This window comes from Python bivittatus, unplaced genomic scaffold (genome assembly GCF_059951505.1).
Source record: "Python bivittatus isolate LINGU-HERP-01145 unplaced genomic scaffold, Pbiv_v1 ctg000080_np1212, whole genome shotgun sequence".
In the NCBI taxonomy this organism is placed as follows: Eukaryota; Metazoa; Chordata; class Lepidosauria; order Squamata; family Pythonidae; genus Python; species Python bivittatus.
The window spans coordinates 45467087-45479665 of NW_028277035.1; the positions used below are offsets into that span (position 1 = coordinate 45467087).

The window sequence follows — 12579 nt, forward strand, 5'->3', positions numbered from 1 at the left end:
TATGCAACAGAAATACATATGGTTACATTTAATTAAAATTGCTTTTTGCATTTAAATATTTATCTCTCTCTCCAAATGTTACATTTAAAAGAAATTATAACCCAGAAAAACAGAAAAAAGCAAAACCATAAAATGCAATTTGACATTAGCATTTAAATAATTCCAGCCCCTATTTTCTGCCCCATATGTGGAAGAAAAAATATCCAGTTGAGATAAAACCTCAAATCAATTTAAAAATCTGGAAGCACTGGCAACTCAACCAAATAATAATTTCAGTGCTTTAGAAGAATCACCAGCAGATCTATATAGTAATAATTAGAAGATTGTCAGTGAACAGAATAAAGCTGGCAGCAGTGACTCTTCCTCTGCTAAAATCTACAGAGAATACCTGATCACATTTAATAAATTCTGCTAAAATAATATTGGATTGCGATATCACTGGTGACTATAGCCTGTGATACTGCAGAGCAAGGCCTACATAAAACCTATTTGTGAAAACAATGGTTCTGAGGGTGTTGAATGAATTCTTGGAACATGCTGTTGGCACCAAAGGGAAATAATCTCATGGAGATATTAATATGACTTCAAAGCCATTTCCGTTAATGACAAATCTCTTCACTACAATGTGACATTCCAGGGGATGACCAAAAACTCTTAGTTTGGATATGTATAGTTAAGCTCCTACCAAAATACATTAGGGCTTAACGAGATGGATGTGGGTAAAAGGAGAACAGCAAGACCATTTTTCTTTGGTAACTTTTAATTGATGTGGAAATGCCTAAACAGAAAGGAAATTACTCAAATAAATAGGAATAAAACGACTGGAAAAAAATTGAATGGGCTGAAGCACATCCAAAGTAATTGGATATTGTGCTCTTCATAAGAGAAAGGGATTGGGACCATTATATGGTGCTGATTACATAACTGGAGGAAAGCTGTTGAATGAGCATAAAACATTGCTACCAGATGAATATGAAGACTTTTTGAACACTGCCACAGGGAAGAAGTAACTATCTGTATGTTACTCCTAAAGGATTGCTTTACAGCGCTGAGCCTGAAAACCTGGAGACTATTTTTGAAATACTTCTTAGGTAATTTCTGGGTGGGAGACTTTGAGCCAGGAGAAATACTTTCTTAAAAAAACAGTCTGCTCATGCTGCATTAGGAAGGGACTGACATAATGTTGTGGTAATATGTGCTAACCAAGACCGAAGCTCATGCCTATATGTTGCACTTCTGCAGCACTCAGGTATCTCCCAGATTGAACACTTTTCACAATGCATAAAATTAAAGACACTTCTTTCTTTATAGCCCAATTGGAATTGCAAACCAACACAACCATCTTTTTCTTAACATGCATTGTTCCAGCCATAGAGCGGAACTCTTAATCCCACACAATGTTCATAAGAATACAAAGTCAGATTTAGACATTTTATTGAACAGTTAAGATAGAATTTGATTAAAAACTCTTAGGTTAAGAGTATTCCCAAGGGTTTGCCATCTTATTGCTTCCCCTATTTATCCATTTTTCACTGCTCACTGAGCCCTCTTGTGCTGTCCAGTAGCCCTATAGGGAGTTCAAAACAAGTTCTCAAATACATTTTAATATTAGAGATTAACCACACAAATTCAGTTAGTATCCATGCCATCACATTCTTCAGATTCTGGTTCCATGTTTGGGTAAAAAGAATGGTTTCCCTTGAGCCTGACATCTCTGCGTTGGTAAAATAGTACATATGCTGCCTTTGTCTGGAAGAAAGTGATTGAGAGATATAAAAACATTGATACCTAATAATAAAATTGTAACCAAGCTAGCCCATAAAGCCCTAGGACCTGGATCTCTGAAATATACACATACCTACATAGAAGTCTTGAGGCAGATTTTGAGAGAAAAAAGGCCTTTTTTAAAATGACTTTATGACTGTTTATTTTTTCATCTCTGTAAATGTGTAACTATCCTATAAAACTAAGGGTTTGTTATGCTGCAACAAAAACTTATTGTTCAAGCCAGTTACTCATGTAACCGTGTTACTGGGCAGCCTATATAAAAAACCCATAAATATTTCTGAGACATCTCAGTGGGACGCCCCCCAACCCTTTGGCAGTGACTCTGTAGACTTAAAGATCCGAATCCTGCAACGTAGTTAAGCCTCCCCTTCGGTAAGAAGTGCCCAAAGGTAATAGCAGTTTTAAAATAGCGAAAGATTTATTACGGTTCAATTAAGTCAATATTTATTTATTCCATTTCTATTCTGCCATAACCTGCATAGATCCCCAACAGTTTACAATAAAAAAACAACAACCAACCTTAAAGCCAACAGCAATACCAAAATAACAATATACAGTACAAGGCATCCACTCAAGCTTCATACATGCTCTGGAGCTATTATGCTTTAACTAATTTCCAGAAGATGATGATGGTGTGTGTGTGTGCGTGTGTGCACGCACAGAGCCTCAAAAAGGAGTATGGGAATCACACCAAAGAAATACCTGCATCCCCAGCCCCTTTCACCTCTTGATAACAGAGGACCACCAAGAGATTTTGTTGGGGAGCACACACTGGACAGGTCATTTCTAGGCAGAGAAGGTGATCCAGGAGGTATCTTGGAGACATACCATATAGAGTTGTACAGGTCAAAACTAGCACTTTTAATTCAGAAACCATTGGTAACCAGTGCAGGCACCAGCATACAATACAATTGCTGTGGCACTTCTCATTTGCTGAATTTTGGACCAGCTACAGTTTTATTTATGTATTTTGTCCAATTTCTTGACTGTCCAACTCCAAAAACAAGTCCAGGTGGCTTCACAAAATTAAAAACAGGAAAAAACCAACTTGCTGTTGTTATTATATATTTTTATCCCATCTTTTATATATTTTGGTCAATAAAGAGCACATCTGCCCTGAGGGAACAACAACAACAAAGGAGCTATCTTCTGCATCACCCTCAACCGTAGCACAAAGGAATAACCATGCTTTTAAAGACTTAAAGGCTGGTATGGTGAGGGACAGAGGGCTGGCACTGCCACACAGAAGGCCCACTTCCTAGGTCCTGCTAGATGAATTTGCTTAATCGACGGGACCCAAAGCAAGATACTACAGGAGATGATCCCTCAAATAACTAGGCTCTAGGGCTGTATGGGTGATAACCAACATTTTGAATTGCACATGGAAGCTTACTGGTAGCCAGTGCAGCTCACAAAGCAGAGGCACTACATACTATATGTGAGAATAGCAAGGTCTGCCCATTACTGCTTGTCCATTATTCTGGACCAGCTGTAGTTTCTGAGTGATCTTCAAGGGCAGCCTAGATGCAATGTAAAGTGCACTACAACTGTCCACTTGCAAGGTGGCCGAAGTGTGAGTGTAAGGAAAACTTCTGGGTCCAGGAATGGGCACAACTACTGCAAGGTTGGATTTGTGAAAATGTCTTCCTGTAGAGGCTACAGGAAATGGCTTTGCAGGACAGGAGGAAGAGCCACTACCAAGACAACAATCAGACAAGCATGGCTTAAGCCCATTCCAAGAAACTAATTTGAGTAAATATCTCAGACAGTTTCCTCCCTAATTCACAGGAATATAAAGTGAGGGAGGAGGGAAGTACATTCAGACTTGCAAGATTCTGTTACTCTAGCTGTAACAATAAAAGTAGTTTTAGTCCTATACAGTATTGGTTTCTTTGTTTGGTCTACCTTATAGGGCTGATACTTCCTGACCACAACTGCCATCTGCTCCTCAAGTAGGAGCTGGGAGTCCAGGAAGAGCCTTAGATTATGTACTAGTCCTGAATGTGGGAGTGCTACCCCACTCAGGACCAAGGATAGAAGTCCCAGAACCAGAAGGCCCAAGCACTCACTGACAATTAGTCTTGCTAGGGCTGAGTCTGAGCCTACTTTTCCCATTCAGGAAGATCTCCCTATTGCAAGCCTTCAAGGTGAGAGCCCATCCAGTTACAACCAGAGCTGACAGAGAGTCCTTCTGAATAAACAGTAACTCTGCCTTGCTAGGGTTCAACTTCAGCCAAACCATAACAGCTGCCTCCTGCTACCACTTACTAAAACTGTCCACTCAGGAAGGAGTGAATCCACTGTAACACACTGTCTGCATCTCCCAAGCTTCGCAGGGCTTGAGAAGGATATCATTGTTGATGGTACTGAGTGCTGTTGAGAGGTCAGATAAGACCAGAAAGGTATACTCTCCAAATCACAACAAAGGTATTTTATGGGAACAACAAATGACATTTCCATCCTATTCTTGGGCCTGAATTCCGATTGAAAAGGGTCCAGGCAATTTATTTCCTCTAAGGTATCCTTTAGCTGACTCTCCAACAGCTTCTTGACAAGGGGAAATTCAACACTGGAGACTGCATGGTAGTTGTCTAAAACAGCTGGGTGCAGGGAAGACTTCTTAGCATCATCTCCCTCAAATAAATGTTGATCACTCCCAGACCCAGCTCATTAAAGTTCCCCTGACCATCTGAAGAAGCTGGGAGAGGGGCATGTCACAACCAAGTAAATAGTGAAGTCAGGCTAAAAAGCACCTATCATTTAATTAGTGCACAGGTTAAGAGGTTGGTCTGAGGAGTTGCAGCTAAACGCAAGTTCCTAATGGGTTTTAGGTGGATTCTGTTTTCTGTAGAAAAGAGTTTGTAATGCCATTTTAACTTGCTACTCTGCTAATTTAACAACTGCATTTGTTAAATTCCAGAAGTTACAGAGAAAAGGTTTGATTTATTTGAAATACTTACTACTATTTGTTCTTCAGATGCTGGAGATACACTATTATCATCAAAGTAATACCATTTGCCATTGATTTTATTCTTAGCATATGCAGTATCTGCCAGGAAAACAAACACAAGGGAAAAAAATAATGACATTTAGAAATACAGTCTGGGATTTACAAGCACAGATAGTCTCTAACATCATTAAAAAAAGCATAAAGGAACTCCTTCCCTTTTAATACAGTTGGCAATCATTAATAAATATATAACAAACCACAGCACTTTAAAGATCCTCTGGTGAGGGAAGGGGTAGCTTTATACTTTGATTTTTAAAAATATTACACAATCATTTATATGCTTAACTGGTAGGTTAAAAGTTAAACACATTCAGTAACAACCTGCAAATTGCACAGATGCCCTGAATGCTTTTTCATGGGACTCTCAGTGATATTAAAAATATTACTTAAATGTCTAAAGAGTCTAACTATATGTTTATTGAGGATATATAAGAAACAGTAGCTTCAGAGAAGAGGAGCTTTATGATCCAATCCCATAAATGGAGTGAAAGCATCCTCCTGTTCTGGATCACTGGAAGGCAAAAAAGGAAGTTGCTACAAATAGACCTGGATGATATTTTATCCCATCTTTTTTTTTAAGTATATTTTTGGTCAACTCAAGGCAGTGAACATACCCAATACTCCTGCCTCCTATCTTCCCTACAACAACCACCCTGTGAGGTGGGTTGGGCTGAGAGCGAGCGACTGGCCCAGAGTCACCCGGCCATCTTTCATGCCTAAGGGAAGCCCAGAACTCATAGTCTCCTGGTCTCTAGGCCAGCACCTTCACCACTACACCAACTGGATGTTCTGGAAGACAACTGTATCCAAACCATTTGGACACATTTTTGTCAACAGCATCTTCTTTAGTTAAATACGGGATCACGGTGGACTATACACATTGACATTTGAATCCCATTGCTTTGACAGTGTGATTTTTACAAAACAACGAAAAAGCAGTTATCTATTCTAACAAATATTCACTAGAGCATTTTAACTGAAGCTGGGGGAATTGATTTTTCTTGTCCACAGAGTTGATCATTCAGTGTTGTTGTTAAATCACTCCTATTAGCTTTGCCAGGCAGGCCTTATTGAACCAAACCCAGAAGCCTGCAATGGGTTACATTAAGTTTCATAACACCCCCCCTTAAATCCTGCATGTTACTGTGGAGACACTTTTTGAATTTTTGCAGATATAGGAAAAAAAAAAAGCAAGAGTTACTCACAGTGTCCTACACCCATGCCTCCATAGTGATTGGAAACAGCAATTAAGTCATATACATATGGGCTTGCCGCTGGATCACAAACAAACTCAGACATGTTCAAATCCCTATGAAGAAGAGTCATAAAGATCAATGTTGTGGCAAAAGGACATGCTAACACTGAGCTTTTAATACATAGAAAGACTTCCATGAACCTACAAAAAGGGCAGTATATTTCTAAAACTTCAGTTTTAATAGTGTCCACCCTGTTATTCAACTGCTATCACCAGCAAGATTCACGAGAACAATACTGCAGGTTACGCACAATGTTCCTGAAGAGTTCTGGGTGATACACTTACACAGACACTGTCTCACTGAAGAAATACTTCAATACAATCACCAACTTATGGTAATCTCTGGAACTGTACTGTTTGTTTTTTTTTTGCTACAAACACATGAGCAGCAATGGCAGGATCTGTGAAGTAGTCACTGAAAACTTTTTAACAGGGCTGCTCCTCTAACTGAAAGAGATGATACTGCTGCACTTTACATGTTCCACTCAAAAAGTGCTTTTGATAATGTTCCTGAAGAAATAAATCCTAGTGAATAGAGTGAATTTCAGAAGTTAAGTCCCACTGAGTTCAAAGAGGTTTACTACCAGGGAGTAGATAAAGGATGATAACTTTAATAGTGAGAGATCACCTACTACATAGGATGTCAGCTTTAAAAACAGAATATTCCCCCCCCATGACTAATTAAAAATCAGGAGAATTAACTATGCAATAATTTTTGTTAATAGTTTGAAAGACTGATTGTTTCAAAGTTACCCCAATGGGGCATATGGCTGTTTGGAGGGGGAGAGATAGAGAAGGAATGAGAAAAGAGATTTAGGAATTAAACCTAAAAAGCAGTTTCTCTTACTAACCACCAAACAGCAGTGTTCTTCAGAAAATATATGTACTACATATGTTTGCTGAATGTTAATATGCTTAAGAAGCCACAAACTAATATAAATAAACAATACAGGTCACTTTATTACAACTATAAGGATTAACTATACAGAAATATTTATACTAAGTACTTGTACTATATTGTTACAAATAGTTACAGACAAAAGACACACAGACACTGTGCACAGATATCATTCTTCCAGGCAGGGCCCAGATTGAGAGGAGGCAAATTATCATTGAAACTCAAAGAAATGCTTATATACCATCATCTTTCCAAAATACATCCCCGCAGAAGTATGGATCCAAAGAACTGATAAGGGCATATTTCATTTATAGTCACCAACATTACATAGGGTCATGATGTGACAATGGACATGACCACATGTGTTGTCAGGTTATTTTAAAATATGTATAATTAACCTGGTATAAACAGAGGAAAAATCAATTTCTGTTTCCAAATATATTGACCCAGAGAAGCTATCAGAAACTTTTAATTTCTCATTTAAGTTAAGTATTCATAAAGAGAGGTCAGGTCTTAGCAAACCAATATACTAATATCCATCAGCAAGTATATCCTACCTAAGGATTCTAGGGCCAGGACTTTTCATCATATATATATGAGAAGCTCTGGACTAGAAATCTGTCTTCCTTCAAAATCCCACCAACTGAAGAAATCCTGTGAACTGCTGTGTGTGCACATGCTGTTTCTTAGATTTATTCAGTCAGAGTACATGCCATCATCTAAAACCTTAATGACCTTATGGAGATTACAATAAGGAGTCTAAAAACTTTGGCCTTTACTATTCTGCATTAAGATGTTTGAATAGGGTAATTCAGCAGTTGGCAATGGACAGTTTATTGCTACAAAATGGAAAGGAGCCTTAAGACCTGAATAACCTTTAGTAATTGGAAAAAGACCTAACTGCCATTGAGAGGGTCTGGACTAGCAATGTGATTTTTTTTTAGTATATCAAGCCATAGATGGACATACAAATTCCTAGATTCATTAGCTTTCTTCACTTTTAACAACTACATCACAATCACATATTAATCTATAATTTATATGGAGCAATGGTAAAATGCACATTTTGAAAATGAAAAATTTAGTCAGGAATCTAAGATTTTAGTTCCAAATTCTTCTTCAAATACTAAGGAAGTTTTGGTTTGATCACATAGCAACTGAAAATTTTACCTGATAGGGAATTCAACCACTGTGTCAAGTTTATCCCTCCAGTATCGATTGTATGAGAAGCGTTTTAAATGTACTACCAAAATGCGTGGCAATGACCAGAGGTCAAATTTCTTAGTGGCTTGCTGATGTTTCTTGCAGTTAGGACAGTACCTGAAACAAATCAAATAGAAATTTAAAAAACACACACACACACAAGAGTTTGTTGCAGGTATTTATTGGAAGGGAATTAATACTTGTTTAATGGAACATAAAGTTCCATAGTTCTGGAAAGCTACAGCAACCACAAGTAAACCAGGATAAGTCTTTTGGGATCAGAAGCTGGTTGTCAGCTTTCTGAACTAGGGAGCTCCCTTTGTAAGGAAGAATGGTATATAAATACAAACAGCATACGCAAAATGCAAAGATAATATTCAAGCACAAACTATTAAATCCAGTCCAGAGAGAGGTCAGTAGAAAAACGTACCAGGGATCATGTTCCCCAAGCGTCTCCATAGTTGTAAAGAGTTCTATACATTCTCTAAGAGCTACAGCAGTTTTCTTTTTCTGTGACTGAAACATACTGTTGTGTTTTTCAAATGCCTAAAAACACAAATGTATATTATACTGGAGAAAAACACAGACATTTCTAAAAAGCTGTCAGTGACACACATTCATTACAGTCATAAACTTGTTTTCTGCCTTCTCCCTGTAGTTTGTGCTGGGTTTCCTCCACTTCATACATACAAAGCTACTGCACCATAGTATGCTATAATGACAAACTGCAACAAATGTAAATGCATTCAGGCAGTCCTCATTTAGCAACTGCCTCAGATAGTGACCATTCACAAATGTGATTATAATTGATAGTAAAAAAATAATTTTCCAACTAATGCATCCACTTACACCCACATTTCTGCACCTGACAATGCATGCCAGAGTAAGAGTAACACTGGCATTGCTACCCTAGAGAACTTTATCTAAGAGGCAGCAGCAACAAGTGATCTTTGCAGCATCTCTTTCTCAGTCATGTGGTTCACTTATTGACCATGTTGCTTAGTGACCATTTCACTGGAACCAATTGCTGTTACTAAACAAGGACTACCTGTATTTAAATCTAATTTCTCACTTAAAAATCATTTTGATCAGTAACCATGAATAGTATTTGCATTATAAGATTCAGATGTTCAATCAGCACAACAAAATTTATAGGAATAAAAAAGGCATATAAAATACTATGAGCTGGACGGAGAAGGAGAAGCAAAAACACTAATAAAACACATATGAGAATTTAAGATTGCAAGAAAATTATCATACTGACTGTGTTCAGGCTTGTAAGCCAGAGGCACCCAATGCCTGCTTTTTTAATATATATATATATAAAAAAACCAATCTCAATCTCAATGGCAAAATAAATATTTTGGAAAAAAAAAAAGTATCCTACCACCAAATGTTTACAGAGCACACTCAGTAAAATACTGTTGTCAGAATGCTTGAAGCTGTTCTCAATGAGCCCATCTATTCTACAAAGCAATATTTCATGGGAATATTTACTTTTTCTTAAGAAAAATATCAAAAAATATCATCTTGCTTAATTTTTTATAATAGGAATGAGGAGTCTAACTAGTACTGCCCTTTAAAAGGGAGACAAAAACATTAATCACCTGTGCTTCATGTTCATCGAAAAGCAGCTTCCGGGTATCAGAATCCCAGTCAATAGCAACGGTTGCGTAGGCTGGAAAAAGAAAAAAAGAATAGCAGCTCACAATTTTACCACAACTGAAAAGCATCTGTAATGATGTTTAGAGAGGATACATACAACTAAGTTTGAGGATCTTCCCTTCTGTGGTAAGGCAGTTTATTTCTGATGTCCCGTAGGAATTCACAAAACTGAAACTGAAAAGTTGCTTTTTGTGATGCTGCCTCCCTTCCACCAGCTCCTCCCTGATACAGCCTTCAGACTGAGGGGCACCTGCATCCAATATTTTCTGTTTGCTTTCTTCACTATCTTGATGTTCCATCTCTTCAGCATCACCTAGAATATATTGCAAAGAGTGTTTCCTACTTCATTTCAGATCTGCAATATCTTCTTATAAACTGGTGAGCAACTGATTAAAAATAACAGCAATGAGAAGTAGGTGGTTATGTTAGAGAAAGCTTGGACTAAATTTGATGTAGTTTTAAGTATTTTAAAGATCAGCCAGAATTAATTTTGTGATCTACAACAAAAGGAAAACAAACACATATTTAGATTTTAGTCTAAATAACCATCCTGGGAGAATTTACCTTCAGATATATCTGTGAAGCCATTGCAGGTGTCACTGTCCAGACACACATCAGAATATTCTTCTTTTAAATTAACTTTTATAAAGCGTCTGAAAAATAACAGCTGGTCCATTATTAGGGAATCAGGCAAACCAATAAACAAAAATAGTAAGTTCCAAAACTGATAGCAATGACTGCATATTACTCAGTCTGATCCCTGACATTTAAATCTGTTCTATTCATAGATCAATACTGCTTTAAAGAAGGCATGGAAATCTTGTGCATAGGATTAGAACTGCAAGCAAGCAAGCATAGTATAAAGTATAACAAGAGAGATATATTATCTCTTCTACAATAGCTCATATTCAAACTGAAATAAGAGAGCTTTTAAATCCCAAACTGTTTTGAAAATTGGGAAGCTACATTAATCCAAAAATACCTAAACTGTACCAAGAAATATGAAAAATTGATTCATCACATATTCTAATAATTTATATTGGTTTACGTTAACATTTTTTCAAAAGAAATAATGTTTTTTAACTGTAAAATAGGCAGTATGTAGTGTAGAAACAACTGCTACTTAAAAACATTAGAAAGAACTTCACGGAGGATAGGTCTATTTGTGACTATTAACCATAGGAATGAACCATAAAGATAATATACAGATTATGGCCACTGAGTGCTTGCATTGCTACTGACATTCTAGAGGCTGGCTGCTACAATAACATACTATCTTTGATCCAACTAGGTTGCTTTGTTTTAGAGTCTGGGGTCTATAAAGTCTCTCTTTAAAAAGGAAAATTTGGACTTGTCATCTTTTAGCAGAGGAAGATGTGTCACGTTTGTGAGAACCCACTACAACCTTATCTCTTCAGATATGATACTAATGCAAAATAATTGAACGAACGGTTATGACCATATGAATAGTATGCCAAGATGGGACCTATACTCACCCAATTCGTTCCAATATAACACTGTACAAGTAATCTATTGTGAGTTTGTGTTTGGGTACAGCTATGAGTAGTGGTTGACCGTAGAGAACTGTTCCTGGAGTAGCACTGGATTGCCTTGCTCTCTTTTCTCTGAAGTAAACTGAGAGAGTGACCCATTCAGCACTATCTTCAGTTGGCTTACAAACTTCAAATCTGCAGGGAGAGACAGATCAAGAGCTGTTTAATATTGTTCCAGAGGGAAGAACACAGATTTAATTTACAGGATGACAGATTCCAACTGAAAGTCAGAAAAAAAACCCTTCTTAACTGTAGCAATAGTTCAACAGAAGAATCAGTTATCCAGAGAGGTAGTAGGCTGCTCTTCACTAGGTGTGTTCAAGCAGAAGACAGAAAGCCATATATTAGGAACAGATGACATTCCTTCAGATCCCCTTGACTTCTCTCCCTTTTTTTCAAATTATTATTAGATTTTTATCCTGACTTTTTTTTTTAAATGGGGAGAACTGCGAACTTGTTATCTCAAGAAAGGAGGAATATATTGTTGGTTACTGGTAATCAAATACATTCCTCCTTTCTTGAGGGGTCAAATAACTGCATTTTGAACTATTAAAGTAGTCCATCCAAGAATGTAGATACCATTTTAGTGGTAACTGATGTTCATTCTAATTTGGTCATTTCATTCCCTTACCACCACTTTTGAGACAGCTGGTCTATTTATTCAACAAGTTTTCTGAAATCATAGCTTGCCCATCACCTCATTTCTGACAGAGGCACTCCATTCACAGTGCACTTTTGGAAAATTCTATTTCAACTATGTTAAGTTCTACCTGTTCTGTAATTAAGAATTGGATTAAGAAACAGAGAAGACAAATACCATCTTAGAGCAATACCTTGATTGCTATGTTAACTATCACCAAAACAATTGGCCTAATATTTTACCTATGGCTGAGTTCGGTTATAACAGTTTATACCTCTATTCAGATATTATTGCTCAAACAACCTACAGTTACCATTTGTACCTGCTGCCAAATGCCTTCTGGTTTTCTCCTGTTTCAGAGGCTTTCTTTTTCTTCAAGAACTAGAAGTTGCTCAATGCCTCCTCTTTTTAATTCATGTTATGCAGCCTTCTTTAAACTATATTTTCATGAACAGTTTGGAATAAAATGCGTAAGCTTTGATTTTCAATAATTATTTGTACTTTTGAAAAACTAAAAAAGTATTTTTTTAAAAAAAAGTTGTTTTATGCCTCCACAAGGGTAAACCA

At 37.1% G+C, this 12579-nt stretch overlaps 1 protein-coding gene across 1 annotated transcript in view; it reads right to left on the reverse strand.

The window, feature by feature from the left end:
* Positions 1-772: 772 nt before the first annotated feature.
* Positions 773-12579, reverse strand: part of USP4 (ubiquitin specific peptidase 4) — a 47276-nt gene continuing 35469 nt past the window's right edge. Inside the window, exons 14-22 of the mRNA XM_007425803.4 lie at positions 11316-11507; positions 10384-10472; positions 9917-10132; positions 9762-9832; positions 8585-8700; positions 8122-8271; positions 6004-6107; positions 4749-4837; positions 773-1749 (exon numbers count right to left, since the gene is read on the reverse strand). Coding sequence (XP_007425865.1) covers positions 1630-1749; positions 4749-4837; positions 6004-6107; positions 8122-8271; positions 8585-8700; positions 9762-9832; positions 9917-10132; positions 10384-10472; positions 11316-11507 — 1147 coding nt within the window. The 3' untranslated portion in view covers positions 773-1629. The remainder of the gene's footprint in view (positions 1750-4748; positions 4838-6003; positions 6108-8121; positions 8272-8584; positions 8701-9761; positions 9833-9916; positions 10133-10383; positions 10473-11315; positions 11508-12579) is intronic.